Source organism: Halichoerus grypus, chromosome 6 (assembly GCF_964656455.1).
Source record: "Halichoerus grypus chromosome 6, mHalGry1.hap1.1, whole genome shotgun sequence".
Taxonomy (NCBI): domain Eukaryota; kingdom Metazoa; phylum Chordata; class Mammalia; order Carnivora; family Phocidae; genus Halichoerus; species Halichoerus grypus.
Window position 1 is genome coordinate 111,059,664 of NC_135717.1, and position 23,227 is coordinate 111,082,890.

The 23,227-nt window shown below is 41.0% G+C and overlaps 1 protein-coding gene and 1 pseudogene across 5 annotated transcripts in view; both read left to right on the forward strand.

Annotated features, from left to right (window-relative positions):
* The window catches only part of TMEM117 (transmembrane protein 117), a 494,145-nt gene that overhangs the window by 37,940 nt on the left and 432,978 nt on the right, over positions 1-23,227 (forward strand). For 3 of the 5 annotated variants that reach the window (XM_078075906.1, XM_078075905.1, XM_078075912.1), the window contains one exon: positions 3,565-3,869. In XM_078075906.1, the coding sequence (XP_077932032.1) occupies positions 3,593-3,869 (277 nt within the window). In that variant the 5' untranslated portion in view covers positions 3,565-3,592. Of the gene's footprint in view, positions 1-3,564; positions 3,870-23,227 lie in introns of those variants that run through there. The other 2 variants (XM_078075907.1, XM_078075909.1) reach the window with 2 other exon arrangements.
* On the forward strand, positions 5,000-5,319 carry LOC118518675 (NADH dehydrogenase [ubiquinone] 1 alpha subcomplex subunit 3 pseudogene; annotated as a pseudogene).

Below are 23,227 nucleotides of genomic sequence, written 5' to 3' on the forward strand. Positions count from 1 at the left end.
ACATTTATTTAAGATAAAAACTCAGCTATGGTGGCAGAATTGAATTTAAAAAAATTAAAAGGAAAAAAAAATTAAAAGGGTTTGCAGATTATATCCACTGTGCATAGTCCATTTGAACAAGCTCAATCCTGGATTATTAACATGAGAGTCACTGAATGATCATATTGCTTCATGTGAACTACAGAGGTGAAAACAGTTTTGGTGCTCTGGATACATGGTACCAAAGGCCGAGATGACTAGGCAGGCTTTGGGTGACTTTGTGGGTGAGATCAGGAAATGGGGATATGTAGAAGTTTTATTCAAGTTATTATGTGGGCTTGAAATTTGGGACCCCCTGGAAGATAACCCTGCAGCTTTGGCATACGAAACAAGAATAAATATCAGCCACGTGTGGCATAAAATAGAAAGACCAATAATTCAGCGAGTATCTAAGTCACTGAATCTGTTAGGAGAAATAAAGAATAAGCTATAAACCCGATGGGAAAGGTTTTATTGGAAGAAACATTTCTAGCTTTGTGATATATTAGAGAGATCAAGGGCTAGGAATGAATTTGGATTCAAATGCTGGTTCTTCCACTTACCGGATACGTGAATTAAATAAGCAGCAACTTTGTTTACTTCCATGTAACATGGGGGTGATGGTAGCATTCATAGATTCCTGTGGGAATTCAGATCTATACAAGGGCAGGATTGTTGCTCAACACTGTAGTTGTCTCTCTTGAAAAATATGAATACCGAAGACGAACAGCTGTCTCCAAAATTTTTTGAATGTTCTAAATCAGTTTGACGTGTGGACATTACATAGCCCACAAAACAAGATTCTAAAGTTAAAAATAACAATAGTAAAATAAGTATATGCTAACCCTCCACAAAGCGTTTATTAAAAAAACAATCAAGGCCTTATATATTCAATGTTCTAAATCCTGCCGCCTTGCTTGAGTGTGGGTGGGGGGAAGGGAGGCGGTGGGGCAGTCAAGCCAGAATTGCCCACTTGTAAGAGAAGCAACATAGAAACCTGTTAACTTTTTCTTTTTCTTTTCTTTTTTTTTAGGGAGAGAGAGAGAGAATGCACTTGGGGAAGGGGGCAGAGGGAGAGAGAATCTTAAGCAGACTCTGGGCTGACCGCACATCTCAACCGGAGCTGGGGGGGGGGGGGCGGTGGGAGAGCTGGGAGGGGGCTCGATCTCACCACTCTGAGATCTTGACCTGAGCCGAAATCAAGAGTCAGGCACTTAACCACCCAGGCACCCTGAAATCTGTTAACTTCTTAAATGATACTCCTATCCTATTCTGATAGGCATCTAGAAATGATTCCTTGCTTCGACTCATTGCCCTTGAGGTGATTTCTATGTATTCTGTTGTGGCAGTGGTCTTTAGACATTTCTAAAAATGTTGCATGAAACCAAATTGACAACCCATTCTGGCATCCTTGTATACTGAATATCATGAAAATGCATGATGCTCATTTTTGTTCTTCACCACTTTGCTGTCTTTGGTTTGAGAACGAACTACTGCTGTATTAGGTGATGAACCTCACATTAGAAAAAAAAAAAATCTTTCTAAAGTCACCATTCCTGAGCTATCTGAGCTACAGCCCCTGGGGACAGATATTTCAGAGTATTCACAAAGATCACAAGGGACTTGAAATTGCTTAGAAGGTTTATGAATCCAAGGCACAGCGACTCTTCATTTTGCTGAGTTACACTGCCCGTCCTTTTGTGTGTTTACATTGCTTTTCTAAAATAGTGACAGCAAGTCTTCATTAACTTAGATTGTGGGTTTAATTGATATTCATCACCCTAGACTATTGGACAAGGACTTGGGAGCCTTGGAGCCCATTCTCAGGTCTTCCATTGACTTAGAGTTACTTCAGGCTTGTGGCTTGATCTTTGTGCTTTTAGCCATGTGTAAAATGAGAATATTTATCAATGGGAAATTTATCAGTTTTTCAAAGTGCTTGGGATTAGTGAAGGGTTCTTTCACTTACATATTTCTTCCCTGGGTTATAGAAGTATACACTGTAGAGTTACTATAATCATCTCTAGAGAAGAATATGTCTGCAGAAAGCAGTCAAAGGATGACATCCCTGGGGCTGGGCCCTGGGTCTGCCTTCTAAGGCGAGGAAATTCCTGGAGTTGACTGGGCTGACTGACTTCAGAAGCTCAGATCAGAGCTCTCCTGGTGGCCGACTTTGGGCAAGTTACATAATCTGCGTGAGCCTCAGTTCCCTCCCTGTGAAATAAAATGATGGGAATGATAATGATAGTATTTCAGAGGGTTGTTATGGTGAAAATGCGATAATGATTCACGTAGACATCCAACACAGAACCTGCATGTCACATGCTGTAGGCTATGTAAGGGTCCTTTTTTCCCCTCCCAGTTCTAAACAAATTGAGAAAGAAGAAAAAAGAATTGGCAGATTTCAATGCAATTACCACCCTTATTGTTATTTTTTAAATCTCAGCTTTTATTCAGCTTTGTGGCTGCAAACAAAGAAATATAGCTTCGTCTGAGTACCAAATGGGTTCACCAAAACTGAGTGTCAGAATTGGATAGACTTAATAACAACCAGTCACAGGCTTGGTGGACTTCACGCAGGCTTGTGTTCTTGGTAGGAAGGCTGGCTTCCAAAGAGGAAAGAGGAGCTGAGCAAGACTTTGGAGGTGGGTCTGGACATCAGCATTTTAAAAAAGCTCTGTACTCTGAATGCACATCCGGGTTAGGACCCACAGCTGGAGGCATATTATGTATTTTGCAATGCCTCTGTGCCTTTCCAAATGCCAAGACTGAGCATTCTTCCCTTCTTCACTGGGGAAAAAAAATTCCTACTAATCCTTCAACCCTGAACTTGAGTATGTCCTTCTCTGTGAAATCTTCCTCTTTTCCTCACTTCACACAAGCAGAATTGTCCAATTGCTCCTGCATGTAAGCAACTACTGTACCATAGACTTAGCTATTTCCTAAAACTTAGTCTATGTTGAGGCTACTTGACGATTGGACTATGAACATTTTTATAAAAGTCCATTCACAATGTACAGAAGATGGTCTGAGAGTATACCCACCAAATTATTAGGGGATCCTAACTGTGAGGAGAAGGATATGGGCAGAGGAGGATGTTTATATTTTGTTAATATGTGCTCAGTTTACTCCTACATTGCTTTCATTTTTAAGTGACTCTCTATTATGATTGTAACCTAAAAATAGTTATTTAAAAGAGGAAAAGTATTGTGTTGCTTTTTTGCTCTGCATTTCCTCCGGAGGTGACCTCTACAGGTCATCTCAGTCATCACCCCGATTTTGGACAGTGTTTGCATTTCCCTTCTGCCCCTGCTCTTTTGTTCTCCTTCTACCCCACATCTCCATGTGGTCAGAGGTATGACTGGATGGCGTTGAAAGACAATATTTACTTTCCTCGATCTCAGACTTGTCTTGGTGCCATAAGTAGGTGCAGGTAGCATCTTTTCTAAATACCTCTTTCTTGAGCTGTTATAAATCTGAACAGGTAAAGGTGGAGGAAGACTATTTGGTTTTCTGCTCTCACCCTATGTATCTTTTCTTCTACAGGTCAACAACGGAATTGAAGTTTTGAAGGATGGGTAAAGACTTTCGTTATTATTTCCAGCATCCCTGGTCTCGCATGATTGTGGCTTACTTGGTGATCTTCTTTAACTTCTTAATATTTGCGGAGGACCCAGTTTCTCATAGCCAAACAGAAGCCAATGTTATTGTTGTTGGAAACTGTTTTTCATTTGTAACAAATAAATACCCTAGAGGAATTGGCTGGAGGATTCTGAAGGTGCTTCTATGGCTACTGGCCATTCTCATAGGACTAATAGCTGGCAAATTTCTGTTCCATCAACGTTTGTTTGGTAAGTACCCATGAAATGTAATGTTGATAATTATTGAACTCTGTTCTTTAAGATAGAGCTCTGTTATTTCTAAATGCCAATTTAGGATGCATTTTAGTTTGCCCTCTAGCCTTAATTTGCATCGCACTGTTGGAGCTAGGTTCTTCCGCTAGCCTCTGTTCAATGGTGTACTTTTCTATGGCCTAAGGAAAATTATGAGGTAAAATTAGTACTAAACTTATTTTCAAAAAGTGGCTTTAGACCTAAAATTAATGTGTGTGTAATCTTATTTAGAGAAGACATGAAAATAGCTCTTTTCCCTATATTATCATAAAGAGTTTGCCTTCATGTCACACCATATTTTCATTAAAGTAACTTAACCACGGTTCATATATTTACATATGTTGTTCATTCTGGGAATTAGAGTGGTAACTCTAACTTTTTACCCTCTTTTTTTTTGAACATTGGCTTTAGGATGTTTATTTTGAGCCTATTCAACCACAGAACGATTAGTGCAGAATCCGTTGGTAGTATGCAATAGAGAAAGACACTATTAGTTTAAGCTAAAAAAGGTAATTTACTAGGATACTGGGATATTTCATAGAGACCAAGGATAGAATTCATTCTGATAATTGGGATAAATGGAACCTGGGACTTGAATTCTATCAGGATCTTCTTTGTCCCAGTTTCTCTAACGTATCTGTTTTATTCTCTGTTCACACTGAAGATCAGTTTACATCTGCTCAGAGAGACTGGCTTGACTCTCTTGGTCCCAAAGTTTAGACTCTCGGAAAAGAGACTGATGTTGACCCAGGTTGAGTGTGTTTTCCACCTTTTGCCTAATTGATTTTGTCAGGACATTGGTGATATTTACCCAACAAATATTCATTGATCACTTATTATATGCCAGGAACTATTCTAGAGAGTGAATCAAAAACCAGGGTCTAGGGATGCCTGGGTGATTCAGTTGGTTAAGTGTCTGCCTTCGGCTCAGGTCATGATCCCGGGGTCCTAGGATCCAGTCCGCATCAGGCTCCTAGCTCAGTGGGGAGCCTGCTTCTCCCTCTGCCTGCCGCTCCCCGTGCTTGTGCTCTCTTTCTCTCTCTCTGACAGATAAATAAATCTTTAAAAAAAAGTCCTTTAGGCCACTGCGACCAAGATGGCCGGGAGACTCGCCACCCTCCTCAAGGATGCCTGGGCCAAGGAGCCGGTGCTGGTCGCGTCCTTCACCATAGGGGGCCTCACTCTAATTCTGCCCACCCTCAGCCCCTTCACCAAATATGCCACCATGATCAACCAGGCCACGCCCTACAACTATCCAGTGCCCCTCCAAGATGATGGGAACATGCCTGACGTGTCCAGCCACCCCCAGGACCCCCAGGGCCCAAGCTTGGAGTGGCTGAAGAACTTGTGAGCACCCCCGGTGACATGGAGGAGGCCCCTCCCCTGAGCCAATAAAATGTGAAAAGCAACCCCCCCCAAAAAAAGTCCTTTAGGGGCGCCTGGGTGGCTCAGTCAGTTAAGTGTCTGCCTTCGGCTCAGGTCATGATCCCAGGGTCCTGGGATTGAGTCCTGCGTCGGGCTCCCCACTCAGCGGGGAGTCTGCTTCTCCCTCTGCCTCTGCCTGCCACTCTGCCTACTTGTTCTCTCTATTTCTCTGTCAAATAAATAAATAAAATCTTTAAAAAAAAAAAAGTCCTTTAAAAAAAAAAGCAGGGTCTACGCCCTCATAACAACTTACATCCTGCAGGAGGGAGAAAGACACTAAACAAATTAATGTATAATATGCAAAGAGATGGTAAATGCTGGGGGGGAGGCGGGAAAGAAAGTTTTAAATGCTGCTGGGCCAATTAGAAAGAGAACTTAGTAATAAAACATTGAATTTAGTAATTATAAGATCATAGGTGACACAGTGTGGGTATTTTCAATCTAGAAGCTTGGTTAGAAACAGATAGCAATGGCTTAAGGAAAAAACAAATTAAAAACATAGATATACACACATAGTATTACTTATATATTCTTCTCAATATCAAACTATGGTCATCTGTTTCTATTACATAAATTTATAAAATGTACATATTTTATATTTTTTATATATATACATAGTTTCAAGAAGTTTGGTGAGGAAATGAAAGGAGATGGGAAGTAGCTAAAAATGTAAGAAGGACCAAGGAAAGATTTTGTTGTTGATGGTGGTGGTGCTGGTGTTGAGGAGTGAGATTAATTTATCTGCTTGACATTTGGGGGAAAGAGCTAGACTGAAATGAAGATAAATACATGGAGAGATCTCTGAAGGCTTCTCTGCTTTATTTATTTTATTTTATTTTTTTAAAAGATTTTATTTATTTGAGAGAGAGAGAGAAAGCAGAGAGAGAGCGTGCACACGAGTGGTGGGAAGGGGGCAGAGGGAGAGGGAGAAGCAGACTCCCTGCTGAGCAGGGAGCCTGACACGACAAGGGGCTCCATCCTAGGACCCTAAGATCATGACCTGAGGAGCCAAAGGCAGATGCTTAACCGACTGAGCCACCCAGGTGCCCCCTCTCTGCTTTATTTATGACTTAGGATTCAGATAGAAATGATGGCCTTAGCGAGGACAGGTGGAGACACCCCGGTTCCTCAGAAATTGTCATGAAAGAGTTAAAGGTTTGTATTCTAATAGGTACCTTGGGGTGGAGGAGTAGAGAGGTAAATGGTGATCTGATGATCTGTATTTCACTATGAAGAAAGAAGAGCCAAAGATAAAGGTGGAAGGATTGGAGGATGCAAGGGGTTTAAGAAAGTGGCTAAGGTTTGGAAGAGCAACCCTCTGGAGTGTAGATGCTAGCTGACTAGGGACAAACAGAAGGGTTACTGACAATCACGGAGGGCTGTTGGGGTTAGCCACTGTAAATTGAATGATATCAGTCTGAACTGCTGAGCAGTTTTCTTTATGAGAGCTCAGTCACCTGGAACAGAATTCGAGAGAGATTCATCTGCGTGGGGACTGCCCAGGCTTGCTGTATTGGAAACAAAGGATGGAAAATAAATGGAGGGTTCTAATAAAAAAGTTATTCTTTTGATTAAAATGGGGCCTGGCTGGGCATGGAAAGGAGGTAAGGAAGATTGATGGTCTGGGAGGAGCGGGCATGGACTGGAAGATCGGGTGAAACTGCACAGGTGAAATGGAATTAAGAAAAGGGAAAGGATTTATGGATGTGGTGAGATGCCATGTTGTAATGAAGGACAGCCATTCTTCAGTGGTGATTCCCAACTACAATGTGGCCTTTATTAGTGCCCAAGTAAAGTGCAGAGACAGGTCTTGACAGAGGGTATCTAGGAACTGGGTGTTAGTCGGGCCATCCACCAGACACTGAACAAGCATGGTGTTGTGCATGACGTTCATAAAGATGGGAGAGGTTAAGGGTGGGGGCTGAGTGGGAGAGGGTCAGTTTCCAAAAATGGTTCAGGAGTGCTGTTAGACAAAATGCTAGGTGTCTATTATAAGCAATGACTGGTTGTGTTTGTGATCCATTCAGGAAATTTGCTCAGTGTAGAAAGGTAAGGCAAACTTTAGACAAAATATCCAGTTTGGAGAAAAGTTATCCCTTATATTGAGATTGAGAATCATATGGTCAAAGTCATGGTATTATTAATAATAAGGGCAGATCATTTGGTTTCTACACTTAATGTTAAGTTATTTTATTATAAAATCTTATGTTTTATACTAAAATCACATTTCATTGATGGCTTACTTTTTAATTCTCCTGTTGGTATAAATAATTCAGCCCTGAAAAAATCACTCTGGATTTCAAGTAGTATGTTGAGTACAAATTATTTTGAGATAGTGCCAAAGTATGTCTTATTTATTTATTTATTTATTTTTACTTACTATAGGAAAGATTCTATAACATAGTTAGCTTTATCACTTCTATTTGGCAATTTTCTTTTTTTTCTTACTAAAAATCTATGAAATTATATGGGGTATTAGAGAAGGAATGATAACCTTTTGCAAATCTTGGTGATAAGTGGAAAGATAACTGGATTCTGGATTGAATTTTCTAATGAACTCCAAACTTGTCGTCTTCTCTCTCTCTTTATCTCCCTTCATGGCCATTGTGTCTTCCTTCATTCACAAAATGGTAATCATTTAGTTCTGTCCTTCTTCAGTTAATTCTGGATTTTTGCTACTGGAATAATTTTTCTACATGGCTAGATGGCTCCTATTACCTACAAAATAAAATCTATACTCCTTTGATTGATATCCAAAGCTCTTGATGATCTACTCCTGCCTGACTTCAAACCTGGTCTCTTGACATGCCACACTTTTAGAATTATTTGCAGGTCCTCACACCTGCTGGGTTCTCTCATGCCTCTGTGTCTTTGCATATGCACCCCTCCTCGTGCATCATGCTCAAGCCCCTTCTTGTTAACTTGGTTGATTTCTCTTTTTTCCTTTACCTCCAAGTTCAAGCATTACCTCCCCTTTGACACTCTTCCTGACTCCCTCCTGTCAGATGTTGTCTTCCCTCCAGCTCCCACTGTGTCTACTTGCAACAAAGAATGTACAGCCAGGTGCTTGGGAACTGACAGCCATACAGCATTATGGAAAAGAATCCAAAATTTAGTGCCAGCACAAACATTGTTCTTATTGGCCTGGAATGTGATAAATGTTTCCATCCTTGTTCCTAAATAACCAGCATTAATACATAATTAAATTTTTTAAGGGGCCATATTTAAACCTTTAACAGTTTGCAGGTGCAAGCTTGTCGTGGGTGGTGGTGATGGTGGTGGTGGTGTGTATGTGGGGAGGGGGCGGATTGTTAATTGCAAGCACAGAAATTCTTGTTACAGAAATTGAAATGGTTTACAAAATAATCAGAATCATTTTGTGGGATCAGTTAAACAGCTTCCTTTTTGTTAATTCTCCAATGAAATGCCAAGTAAAAATATTGAACAGAATGCCACTATTCCTTCATTGCCCCTTTCATTTCATTAACTTGTGAGTCTTCCCTCACTTATTTTATTATGGAAAATCTCTTCCCTAGTAGACTCCGGAAGGACAGTACCTTATTGCCCAATTAAAGCATGAATGAGGAAGAGTGATCAATCTATGAGCACATAATTTAATCTACTTTGTTGGTTAATTTTATTTTTATGAGGCATAAATATTACAATTTTGTGGCTTTTGAATTAACTGCATGAAACCGCCTCATGATTTATGATTTGTAAAGGGAATTGTCCCAAACAAAAATGGTGACTCTTGCAAATTGGAAATTGCATGTTATCAGGAACACAAATGATTAAATACATTTTTAAAAAGATTTATTTGAGAGAGAGAGAGAATGAGAGAAAGAGAGCGTGGGAGGGGAGTGGGTCAGAGGGAGAAGCAGACTCCCCACTGAGCAGGGAGCCCAATGCTGCAGGACTCGATCCTGGGACTCCAGGATCTTGATCTGAGCCGAAGACAGTCGCTTAACCAATTGAGCCACTGAGGTGCCCTGATTAAATGCATTATAAATTACCCCATCTCACCTTTGCTGTATGATTGGAATAACATGAGAGAGTTGGTTTTCCTACATTAGCACTAAACTTTTATGGTTTCAGACTGATCACAAATCCCAAATTTCTCAAATGTAGAGAATAATTTAGGAACACATGGGAAATCACAATTGATACATTTCATAAAAATTTCTGTAGGTGTAACACTGAATCTTGTTGAGGTGAATATTACATTTGGATTTTTGAAAATCTAATTCCATTTGAATACTTTCCCAATGCCTCTCGCTTCCAATTGTGTGGATGATTTCATTGTTTAAAAAAATAAGTATAATGCATCCTAGGGTTTTGGAGAATTATACATTATACACTGGAGAAACCCATGAATAGAAAAATCGAAAGATTTCTAATGACAAGACTTATATTTCTGATGATAAGACTTATATAAAGAAATAAGCTTGCTCAAGAAATCATTTTTATTCCAAAATGGAATTGAAATGATTTACAAAAACATATATGCTTAATGCAATAGGAATAGAGAATGAGCACCTGGCTGTACATTCTTTGTTGCAAGTAGACACAGTGGGAGCTGGAGGGAAAACAACATCTGACAGGAGGGAGTCAGGAAGAGTGTCAAAGGGGAGGTAATGCTTGAACCAGAAAAGAGAGAGAGTTAAATATGTTTTGATTTCATGAGGTGTTACCTGGTTGGTTTCGAGCTTCCTTGGAGCCTGGGCAAAAAGGGAAATGTGATCTATTATAAGCCTTTGGATACTAGAAACGATGGAAATTTCATGTTTCACAAGGGAATCTTTCTTTGCACTAAATTTTGGAATTTCCTTGCCCTAAATTCTGGTAAAGAATTTCTTTTTTCTTTGGTTTGTATGGGAGACACTGAGTGGCAAAGGCAGAAATAGATTTCACATTCTTGTATCTTAAAGTAAACTTTCATAAAAGTTTAGAGTGTAACTTTTAAGCAGAAAAGCAATTCTCTGATTTTTTTTTTTTTTTTATTCCCTGAAAGTAATTCTGTGAAGTGCAGAGTGATCAGGGTCTAAGAAGTGCCTTCTGATTGGATAACTTTATCCAAGCATGAATCTTAGGCCATTAAGATTGTGACAAATGTATTTCTTAAACAAACTGCTCTTGCTATTTGTCTTCCCTATTTTCTTCTTGTTTCCTAACTTGTGCAGAGAGCCTCTATTAGTTGCAATTTTCTTAACACGGATGGAGGGCAGGGGGCAGGCTGACTTAGGATGAGTTGTCAAGTATAGGATATGAAAATGATTCAGAACCTGTTGGTATTGCACAGTTCCTTTTTTTAAAACAGACATATTTGTGTATATAGTTATTTGTATAATTGTTTCACTAATGTCTGGTTTCCTAGCTATACCAGAAGCCTCACGAGGGCAGGCTTACGTTGTGTTGCTTATTGTTTAATCCTTGGTGCTGAAACAATGCCTGGAACACAGCAATATTTGCTAAATTTGAATGAATAAATTAATGCTCCTTTGTCTTTTACATGTTGTATTTGCCAATTTTGCCTTCTTATCGTAAGCTATAAAAGGGTATTCATTTGTTCATTCATAAAATATGAGACATGGTCTCCTCTCTCAAGGAGTTTAAAATCTGGTTAAAGAGACAGGATACATATGCATGAAAAATTAATTACTCTGATAATACAAGGAAGTGCATATCAAGTATCAAATGAATAGTCCAGACTGTGAGAGTTATGGGAATTCAAGAAAGCGATCATGATGGGCCGGGAAGGTGCAAGAAAGCTTTGCTGCCAGTGTGGGATCTAAGCTGAGGCTGAAGCGTGAGGGGGATGAAAATAGTCAGATATGATGCAAAGAATTCATTACAAATTTCAGGTCATGGGGTAGATGGTGTGAGCCAAAGAGATGAAAACAACTTAGCTTTTTTTGGAGTCGGGAAAAACGGGGAGGAAGTCATGCTCATTTTGAAGGGAGTGAAAAGTCTGCATTAGGAAGGAGAAGGAGATGTAGCAGAAGGGTGGGTTAATTCTAACTGCTTTCTTTGGTCTTGAAGTGCCAGTCTCACACTTTGCACTTTATCTCTTCCAGTGGGGGATGATGACAAGATTCTCATGAAGCAGAATGAAGCAGGATCTAGTGGGAATTGGAGAGGGGCAGGGTAGGGGAGTAGAAAGGGAAGGAGGAAGGTATTTTTGGAGCCTCTTGCAGCCATTCAGGCCACTCTGGCCTGGGGGTGGGACAGTGGGCCACAGGATGGGCACATGTGGAACCTTGTGAAGCTTCAACAATTGATGGGATTGAGGTGGTGAGACTAGCGTGAAGTTACGGGTAACTAGGAGATTGGGTGAGTGACTAAGGGAGTAGTTATTTTATTTAAAAAAAAAAAGAGGAATTCATTAGGACAATGCAGTTTGAGAAGATGATGCATTTAGGAAATGGTGGGTTGAGGTAATGAAAACACTGGCAGTGGACCATTTACCTTGAATAGTGCTCAGAACAGCACAGGACAGGTTAGCTGAACTGAATCCAGGCACACCATTTCTTATCCAAACCTTGAGACCAGCCATGTTTCAGAATTCAATGCTTGTGCCTGTGTTTGGTAGCTGGCCCTAGGGGGCTGAGGAAATACTTCATTATCAAACACATTGGCATAACTGTAGCTGGATATATACGTATTCAAATGAAGTGGTGTAAATAAATAAAGACTATAAACAGCCTCAAACCAGTTCAGGTTAGGTTTTGCTGCTAAGTGAATTCAGGTTTGGTCAGGTCTTGCAAAGGGATCAGTTACAAAGATGAGAGTCTTTGGATTTCAGCATTACAGAAACTGGATAATGGACCTACACTTGATTATAAGCCACATTTCATATACATGTTTGGTGCCCCCAAGATATTCAGCTGCAGAGAAATCATGATGTTTTCAGAAGCCTGTGATTAACAAAAGAAAAAGAAAAAGAATGGTTTGACTGATAACTAGACATCTATAAAAGAAGAATGAATGTTGAAAGGGGATTTTCCTTGTGTTGATATTATGAGAAATATTAACGAGTTTGCTATTTTCTGTATACCTAGGTCTGTTTTAGTTGTAAATAGGAAGTTCTGAATAAAACATTCTCAATACATCCAGAAATTTGAGAAGACAAATTCTATGATTTTTTTCTTTTGTTTTATTTTAACAAAAAGGCCGTTTTCCATAAAATACCAAGTAACTCAACAATGTTCTGCCATTTAATGAATTGAATAAAGCTAAATGCTTGTTTGTTTCTTGTTGTCTTAGCTTTAAGTCTAGTCCGAAATTCTTTGTGTTTGAGCTACGCATATGATTTTATCATTTCAAAATAGAAAAGATTCAGACGTCCCGGAAAGTGTGGGCAAGATAGTCATGGTGATATAGGAGTATCAGAACATGAAGAAACAGATTTAATCATACATTTAGGAAGGAAAAGCATTACTTTAATGGTATGAATGCCATTACATGGTATTCCATTAATGGTATGATACAACCTCTTTTGTGTTAATTTGGGATCTGAATAGCTGAATGGTATAAATGACCCTCAAATTTATCCTGATAGTTGATAGTACATTAAGAAAATGTGTATTTAGGGCGCCTGGGTGGCTCAGTTGGTTAGGCGACTGCCTTCAGCTCAGGTCATGATCCTGGAGTCCCGGGATCGAGTCCCACATCGGGCTCCCTGCTCAGCAGGGAGTCTGCTTCTCCCTCTGACCCTCCTCCCTCTCATGTTCTCTGTCTCTCATTCTCTCTCTCACAAATAAATAAAATCTTAAAAAAAAAAAATTAAAAAAAAAAGAAAATGTGTATTTATTATACACATTATATTGTCAACAGTTGATTATTTTAAGTATTGTACTCTCAAATAAGGACTTCCTCTTAGAGGAATTACTTGAACAAATGCCTTTTATGTAGCTAAATGCTACTTAGAATATCTGTAATTTTAAGCTTTGTCTTCTCAAAAGACTGTATTTGGTACTCATGAGGGTCGTTATTCAAATGTTTATTACCATCTTCATTCTCAACTAATGAATACCGAGTGCCAGAACATTCCTTTCTCTTCCACTTGAGTTGTCAACACACAATTCCTTTCTGAAAAGTAAAATAATTTTAGTCAGAAATAACTGCAGAATTCAAGGGAGAGAAACATGTTATTCCAATGCTTGAGAAAAATAATGAGAGAGAGCAAAAAGCAAAGCTTTTGAAATGAGAGGTTCAGAAAGGTAAGCTGGGAAATGGTTGATATTTAGCATTAAAATAATCCCCAAGGAACACCCTCTTCACAGGAAGATTTGAGGTCTAAGAGTTGGTGAACTCGGTAGCCCTTTACAAAAAAACTTGTGCCGCGTTGCCGCTCTCTCTTCCGGAGCAGGAAAGGAAGCTGGGGCTGGAAATGCCAGGCACGCGGCCATTTCCTCCCGCACCTCCTTATTAGGTGCCTTCATTAGTTTGCTGTGCAGGAAGTTGTGCTTCCATGAGCTCGAAAGGGCAATCAGCGGCAGCTTTCCGTGTGATAGGATCGTCTGGCTGCTCCAGTTCCCGTAGGACAGAGGATGCAAACACTGCAAAAGTATACCTCAAGGACTTCACAAAACTAACTCAGGTTAGAGAATTGTAATTAAGCCATTATTAACCAGGTAGCTTTCTGGATACTTTTTACTGTGCTTGATATAAATGGATCATCAGAGACGAAGGCACCCTTTCCTCACCAGGTCCAGTCATTGCCTCCATTTCCTCTTCTCCTTTCCCACCTATTGGAGGTAAAGTAGAAATTTCTTATGAAAGTGACTATCCGGGACGCCTGGGTGGCTCAGTCGGTTAAGCGTCTGCCTTTAGCTCAGGTCATGATCCCAGGGTCCTGAGATCGAGCCCCGCATCGGGCTCTCTGCTCGGCGGGGAGCCTGCTTCTCCTTCTACCTGCTCTGTCTGCCGCTCCCCCTGCTTGTGCACGCTCTCTCTCTCTGACAAATAAATAAAATCTTAAAAAAAAAAAAAACTTAAAAAAAAAAGAAAGTGACTATCCAGTGGAATTGTAGCAGGCAGATTCCAGCATGTGGTGCCGAGAGAAACCACTTCACTGATGAATGAAATACAAGTAGCCAGCGTGGAACTTGACAGCTGGTTAAACAATATATAGTCGCAATGGAAGTGAAGAGTGCTTGATCCCTTGATTCATTTAAAATCACATTGATAGAGATGGCTTATTGTTCAAATAAAGGGTCAACAGGCCTAAGTGGGAGAGGAGTGTGATTTGAGAGGACACTGACAAATGAAAGTTTTCCCTGGTTTGGATTTCTTTTCTCCTTTATTAATTCCTAAAACTAGATTATTTCTTGAAGATAGTTTCACTGGGTTAAAGTATTACACTACTTGGTAGGTAGGATGAACTAACAAGGATATTAATAATTGCCTTCCTTGGGAGATCTAGGTCCGAAGGGTACATGTTGGGAGGTGGGAGAACGTAGGAGAATGTTCTGATGTGGTTAACTGTGCAGGATCACCGTTGCTGTGCTGGATTCCGGATAGAAGGAGGGAAAGCCAGGCCATTAGAAGACCTAGGGGTCCACGGAGGGGGGGTGGCGTCAGGCTGGAATAAGGACACGTAGCCGCTCCAAAGACAAACTAGCAGTTTCCAGGGGTGGCCTTCAAGCTGTGTATTGGATTTTGAGGCTCGGTGGTGGTCAGAGCAATTCTGTTGTTTTGATATATGTTTCTATCATGGCTGTGGCCCTGACTTATTGTTGACGGTTAAACAGAAATGTGCAGGATTGATTTGGCCGGCTCCAAGGTCATAGCAATAGCCAGCAGTAAAACTGGAACATAAACTGAAGCCTCCTGATTCCCAGACAGGTGCCTTTTCAGGCCTCCCAGATGGCGAGCCCCCAGCAGTCGAGCCTGGTCCGCCTCGGGACCGGGTTGTGCTAGACCACTCCCTACAGCTTCGCTCCACTTTGTGATGGGGATTTTTTTCTGGCACCACCTCCCGCCTGCCCGGCCTTCTCTTTCGGGTAAAGAAAGTCATTTTGTGGACCCTGCAAGCAGTTGTCCAGTTCCAGGACAAAGCCTGTCATTGCCGCTGACCCACAAGACGTCAGCCCAGTGCTTCCTGCTCTCGCAGCCATCGGCGAGGTCACATTCTGTGTTGGGCTTTACTTCTTCCCCCTGATTCAAGAGGAATGTGCTTACACATCAAGGTTTCCCTGGACTAGTCCACGCTCGTTAAGATACTTTGCATATCCTTGAGGACATGCCCATTGAAATGGATAGACCGGCTGAGAGTTGACAAGTAAATACACACAGAAACCTGATGGAGCAAGTCTCAGGAGCCCAGGGAAGTTTGTATTTGCATGGTAAAGTTTTAAACTTCGCATTTCCTGCTGCCTCAGCATTCCTACAAACAGCCTGGGAGCGCCCCGCCCAGGTGACCAGGTGCACCAGCGTGATAAGGCTGGCCTCTGCCGCACGAGTCCCCCGTCTTGCCCTCCTCCCCTGTGACCTAGTGACGTTCAGACACACCGGTGACATCCTCTCGCACCTTTTGTTTGTGTACTCCTGACCCCCAATAAAGACACTTGCCCACTGTTCTTACTCTCTTGGCTCCCCACCTGCTTGGTTGAGCCTGCTCCCTTGGCCCTCCACATCTCCTACCCACCCCCCACCCCCAGCATGGCCCCCTAGTGGCCTGCAGTGGCTCTCTCTCTAGGACTAGTGAGGATAAGAAATGCCGTTCTCCTGCCCCTCTCCTGTGTACCCTCTGTGGCCACACCTGACTGACCATCTCATGAAACAGCGCAGAGCAGTGTTTCTTGCTGCTTCGTGACTAGCCCCTCTCTCTTTTATGTTCTTCCCGGTGTTTTCCTGTTTGAACTGTGCCATCACTGACAAATACAGAGTACCCATCATTTGCAAGGGACAGTGTTAGGTGCCCTGAGACTCTTGGCTTTCAGGAGCTTGTGGTGAGCTAAGGAGATTAGACACAGACATACGAAAATACAGCTGTAATAGGACTCTGATGTCAGCATATGGTAATTGCCATGTAAGCAGGATGGGCAGTCTATTCTGAAGGAGGCAAGAAGTCATTCCCAACAGAAATGGTCAAATAAAACCTTCTAGTAGGAGTTCATGGGAACTCTCACAGTGAGTGGGTTTGGTGAGAGCGTCCTTGTTACGTTTTCAGCCTGTCTCTGAGTACCTCTAATAGTGGTGAACTCACCATCTCCTAAGAAGTCTGGGTCTGACCACTGTTTCTGCAAGAGTTCTTGGGTCTGAACCTGAGCCGTGACTTGCAGCTCCAGGAGAATTCCATTGGAGGGAGGAGGGCATTCCAAGCTGGAGAAATGTCAAGCACACAGTTGTAGGGAAGGAAAGGGTGGCTGGTTTTGCGGTAGAGTGGGAGTGGGGTAGCTTTCCTGCATCGGCACATTTGGGTCTTCTGGAGGCTGGAAAGGGAAGCTTCAAGGAAAATTGTGGAGGGTCTTGCATTTCAGGTTCAGGAGCTTAAAATTCATTCTGACGACAAGAGGGGGCCATGGACCATGTCCTTGTTTTTTTAAATTTAGATTCTGAAAGTGGTACATGCTTGTTGTGAACAAAACAAAACAACAACTAAACAAACCACGCCCAAATTATATGAATGAAGTCAGAGAACATAAAAGTTTTGGATCATAAGAGTGACAAGATCAAAAAAAATATCATAGGATGATGGATGCAGGATGACTGGCTTTGAGGTGGGGAGGGTGCCTCAGCCACTCGGGTACACCTGACCTCAAGGGATCGGGGCTAGATTTAGAAGTGGCGATGAGGATGGAGTGGAGGGGAGGGAGGAAGCAGGGGTGTGAAGGGAGACCTGATAGTGCAAGCACACTCTTCTCTTTTTAAAATTAACATCTTCATTTTAAGAACTCTGTTCCCTGAGTCCATTCCCATCATTTACTAAACATAAGGCATAGAAACTTGAATTACCAGTAAATCATCTTACCTTCTTTTCCAAGTTTTCTGAAAGTAATGAATGTATTATTCTGGTTATTTGTAACACTAAGAGACTTTAAGAAAAAGCAGATTTATGTTCACAATTCTATATCTCAAGTTGCGAAGATATTGATGCCACTGAATTTCCTTTCTGAAGCTTCGTGTTTGCCTGAACTTGTTCACTGTTTTGGATCATGCTCATTGATTTGTCTCAATTCACTTACGAAGTAGAGGGGCCTCAGCAATATAGGACTTGATTTTGGTCACTCAGTGAATACATATTGAACATTTTCTAGGCTCTGTGGCTCCAGCATTGAAGAAAACAAAGTCCCTGCCCTGACCGAGCTTACACTCTAGTGGGAATAGATGGACAATAAGGAAATAAGTGATTACATATTATGTCAGAGGGCAGTAAAGGCTGTGACAATGAATGAAGCCGGAGGACTCTGGGGAGGCATCTGGGAAGTTGTGGGAATTTCCTCTGATAAGATGGACGTTTGAGCAAAGACCTGAAGGAGATGAAGGAGCAGACAGACAGCAGCTTTCTGGGGGGATGATGACCCAGGAAAAGGGAGAGGCGAGTATAAAATCCCCAAGACAATAGTAAATTTACGGTGTTTGATGAACAGCAAAGAGGCCCATGGCTGCAGCAGAGCAAACAGAAAAGAGTAGAAGTGGGGATGGGACAGGGTTAGCAAGATTATAGGCATTTTGTTGTAAAAAGTCCTTTTCCCTTAAGTAAAGGGAAGCAGCGATAAATTCTTCTGTGTAACTTTAAGAATTTAGTTTCTAGTGCAGACATACTGCATTTCAGGTGTTTTAGTGAAACCCTTGAGCCCTGCTTCCTAGTTCACTCTGAGATAATGCACAGTTGGTGGCTTTCTTTCTGGCAGCTCTTTTGCTTTTCAGAACTCCCATTATGGCTCCTTTATGGGGGTGCTCACCACAACCTCCCTCCCTCCAGTGGGCTCTGGAAGTGAAGAAAGCTGCTTTTTATGGTGGGTGAGTTATTCGATCATTTTAAAGAGTCTCCCAGCCGTGCCTGTCCCCCATCCCTGACAGCAGCGCTAATTCTGTGATGGTATTTTTAGCAGTGGGGGCGGGGAGCTGGCCCTGGCGGCAGCAGTTGTGGAGGCGGGCCCAATTGTTTGTTGCTCAAGTTCTGACTCTCAAATCACCCCCAGAGGGTAAGGAAAGCATCTTTCTCTAGGGATAAGTGAACGATCTGTCCATTGGAGGGCAGGGGGGTAGAGAGGGGGCTTATGGCCCTTCCTGTGTTTTTTCCTCATTACTCCTGCCATGAGTCTGTTAATTTAGCCACATGAAAAATGACCCTATCCATTTATTTCTAGGTTGTTTTCCTGCTTCTATTTAGAGCCTAAACAGATTACTGGATTCTATCCCCTCCACTGAATTTTGTGAACACAAGCGTTTACCAATCCAAGCATTTAAATCAGGACAGAGAATTTACTTAACAGCTGAATTCTTGATGATAGATCCAATTGAATATGAAAGAAGAATATTTTTACTCTTCCTCAGAAAACTCTCAGCAGGGGGTGGAAGAAGAGCTTGAGATACAATACCCAAGCAAGTCTGGATATTCCACCCTTAGATATACAAGACAGGTTGATAAAATGGATGTTATGCATCCGTTTAAGAGGTATTTCTGGAGCACCTGTTCTGTGGGAGGCCCAGTTCTAAGCCTCGGGGATGCAACAGTGAATAATAATAACAGCAGCAATAACAAAACACTCAAGGTTCTTGCTCTCATAGGTTGTACATTATGGTGGGGGAAATATAGACAATGTGGTCATTCACTCAATCCATCAAATATTTGTCTCACACATCTCTGGAACATAGTGGGATGGTACTTCCCGGTCTTGTGATTAGTTCTGGCTAGTTAGGTGTGAGCAGGGTTGATGTGTGGCATTTCTGAGTTGGAGTATTTAATTTGCACATGTAAGATCCTCTGGCTTTTTGTTCTCTTTTCCTCAGCCATCAGCAGTATTCTCTGTCGTTACTGCTTCACCCAGAGTGAAGGTGATGCAGAGTAGGTTCCTTACCGGCCCTTAATGAATATGTAGTTTGAGAAAGAAAGTAGACCTTTGTCGTTTAAAGCCATTGAGATTTTGGAGTTGTTTGTCATTGTGGCATAACCTAGCCTAGACTGAGAAAGAAATGAAAAAAACAAAACCCCACTCTTTAAAAGACATAATTTCAGGGGCACCTGGATGGCTCAGTTGGTTAAGCATCTGCCTTCGGCTCAGGTCATGATCCCAGGGTCCTGGGATGGAGTCCCACGTGGGGCTCCTTGCTCAGCGGGAAGCCTGCTTCTCCCTCTGCCTCTGCTCCCCCTGCTTGTGCTCTCTCTCTCTCTCTCACTCACTTTTTCTCTCTCCTTCTCTCTCTCTCTGACAAATAAATAAATAAAATCTAAAAAACAAAACAAAACAAAACTCTTCAGACTTCAAGCCCAGCATTCTTTAAAAAAAAAAAAATGAAAGGCATAATTTCAGATAATGATATATTCTATAAAGAAACTGAGACGGGGACCTGTGACAGAATAGGATTGTGACAGAAAATGCCGGGTGCTAGTGTGGAGGCTCCTCTAAACTGGGTAACCAGATTAGCTCCCTTTGAGGAGCTTATATTGGAACAAAGACCTGAACGATGAGAAGGAACTAGTCACGTGAAAATCTGGAAGATGTGCACTATAAACTGAAGGAATAGGAAATGAAAAACCCATGAGTGGTGCAAACATTCGGTACACTTGAGAAACATCAAGGGTGTTTGTGGAGCTTCTAAACAGGGAGGACGAAGAAAGAGGATGAAATAGGAGTTACTGATGTAGGGCTTGGTAGGTCCTGGTAAAGAAATTTTATTTTAAGAATAAGACACCCTAGCATTTTGAGCAGAGAAATTATATATGATTTAGGTTTTTATAGTGACTATTTGGGTCGCTCTGAAAAAGAAATGGCTGTATGGGGAAAAGAGTGAAAGCAGGGAGACTTAACTCCTGACTGGCAGTTGGGAGAGTCCTTGGGAGAGGGTGTGGAGATTTGATTCAAGATGGCATCAGTGGAGATGGAGAGAAATGGATGGAATCAGTATGCATTGTGAAGGTTGATCCCACAGAATTGGATGATGATTTGGATATGTGTGATAAACAGAAGATTTAAGGACGTGTGTGTGTGCCTGAGTGCAACTGGGTGGATTATGTTGCTAGTAATAAAGCACAGAGATTGGGGGAAGAAAAGATTTGGGGACAAAAAAATCAGGTTTTTATTTTGGACACATGGAGGTTGAAATGCCTGTCTGTATACCCATGCTTATTCAATATAAGTTAGGTATGTATGGGGTTCCAGTCCTAGAAATATGAAGTAACTTGTATCAAACTAATCTTTTTGTAGATAAAAATTATAACCTCTTAGCCCCCTCCCCCCAAATGAGACAACCGTTTGAAGGCATTGGAGAATGACCTAAAGAAAAAAGAAACAGGTGGGGGGTGGGAGGTAATTCAGCCCTGATAAAAGGGAGCCATTCTGGTGACAGCTTTAACCCTGAAGCCAGTCCTCAGCCCATGAAGCATGAGAGCAGCCATAACTCCAGTAAAAAGCCACAGTTCTCTTGATTTGTGGACTCAGAATATGGAGTGGGGCTGGTAGAGCAGCTGGAATGTAATGAGGGAAGTCCTGGAAAGGACAGGGTCCCCACAGAGTGGGGAGATCAAAATTAAGCCAAGTATAAACTTGGTTTAAGTCCTTGACTAACTCTCAGCTGCGCACTCTTGGCGGAAACTTCAAGAAGCCCAGAAGAAGCACTAGATGGGAAGTTGTAAAAGCTGAACAGAAATTTCAGTGGCTTTCTATTGAAATCCCAGACTGGCTACCCTTTAGAAATAAAGATTATATCCTAGGGCTGTGTAATTTGCTTCAGGCCTAAGGACAAAACCAACATAGACCCATCCTAACCAAGTGTAAATTCAAGCCTACACAAGTTCAGGGCGATTAGCAAATAATTTCAGTGCTTGGTAGAACAACGACAACAAAATAACACTTTTCGAGGAAGGTAACAGAATACAGTCTCTACGGTGTATCATCCATAATGGCCAGTATAAAAACTACATATGCAAAAAGCCCACAGCAACAACAACAAAAAAAGCAAACAAAAACTCAGGACAATGTGACCCATAATCCAGAAAAATGTAGTTAATAGAAATGAACACCTAGATGATCCAGAAGTCAATTAGCAAACAAGGAATATTTATTTTAGAGAGAGAGAGAGAGAGACAGCGTGAGCACCCGTGCGAGCAGGAGTAGGGGCAGAGGGAGAGGGAGAGAATCCTCAAGCAGACTCCCCGCTGAGCACGGAGCCCAATGTGGGACTCTATCCCAGGACCCTGTGAGATCATCACCTGAGCCAAAATTAAGAGTCAGATGCTTAACCAGCTGAGCCACCCAGGCACCCTAACAACAGACAAGGACTATAAAGCAATGTTGGTATATTGCTAATGGGCAAATAAGGTAATACAAAGCAAACCAAAAGTAGTTTCGTAGTCAAACTACTGAAAAATCAAAATAAAGAGATGATCTTGAAAGCAGCTAGAGACTAAAAGTCACATTTCAGACAGGTGGAATGATGATTTGGATGATGGCCAACAACTTACACAAACAATGGGGGTCAAAAAGTATCTTTAAAGTACTGAAATAAAAATTTCAATCCAGAATTCTATATCCAGAAAACATGTTTTCAAAATGAAGGCAAACTGAAGAAATTTTTCAGACAAATAAACAACACATTTATCTCCAGTAGATCTGTACCAAAGGAAATGCTAAAAAAAAGTTTCTTCATCTGGAGAGCAGTGAAACCATGGAGACATTGAAATCTATAGGAATGAATGAAGAGCACTAGGTCATAAATGTGGGGATACATTAAAAGACTACTTCTTCTTTCTTTTAATTTCTTTAAAAGACAACTGAATGTTTAAAGGAAAAATTATAGTATTATATTGTGGGGCTGTATAACATAATGATATATATGACAATAATAACACAAAGGATGGAGATATGTGGAATTTTACTGTTGCAAGATCTATGTTATACTAAATGGCACAATACTAACCTTAAACTGTGATTAGTTAAGGAGACATGTTGCAATCTTTGGGACAATCACTGAAAAATAATACAAAGAAGATAGATGAGAAATCTAAATAGGAAGTAAGTTAGAATACTAAAAAATATTCTGTTATGCCAAAAGAAGGCAGGAAAGCAGGAACAGAGTAATAGTATACAGATGGGACAAGGGTAAAGCAAACAGCGGAGTGGTGGATCTAAACCCAAATATACCTATAATTAAATTGTACGCAAGAAGCCTAAACATTCCAATTAGAAGGCAGAGATTGTCAAACTGAATTAAAAGAGCTTGATCCAACATACACAGTTCATAAGCGATGTACTTTAAAGACATAGAACAATTGAAATGAACCAGATGGAAAATGAATAGATCTTATAAGCAGTTAGTATAACAAAACTGATGTGAATATGTTAATCTCAGACAAAATAACCAAGGTGGACATTTCAAAATGATGAAAGGTGTCAATTCATCTGGAAGACCTAACAACTGTAAATACATTTGTACCTAACTATAGGGGTTCAAAGCATCAGAAGCTAAAACTGACAAAATTAAAGAGAGGAAAAAACAAAGCCACAATCATCGTTGTGTAATTCATTGTTCATCTCTTAATAATTAATAGAACTAAATTAGAAAGAAAAATTAATAAGGATATATAGATGATTTTGAAATTATCAACCACCTTGATTTGACATTAATAGGATATTAAACCAAAAAACATCAGAATATACATTCTTTTCAAGTGGAACAGCGCATTCACTAAGATAGACCAAGGTTTATCCTTCTCTAAGCAAAAG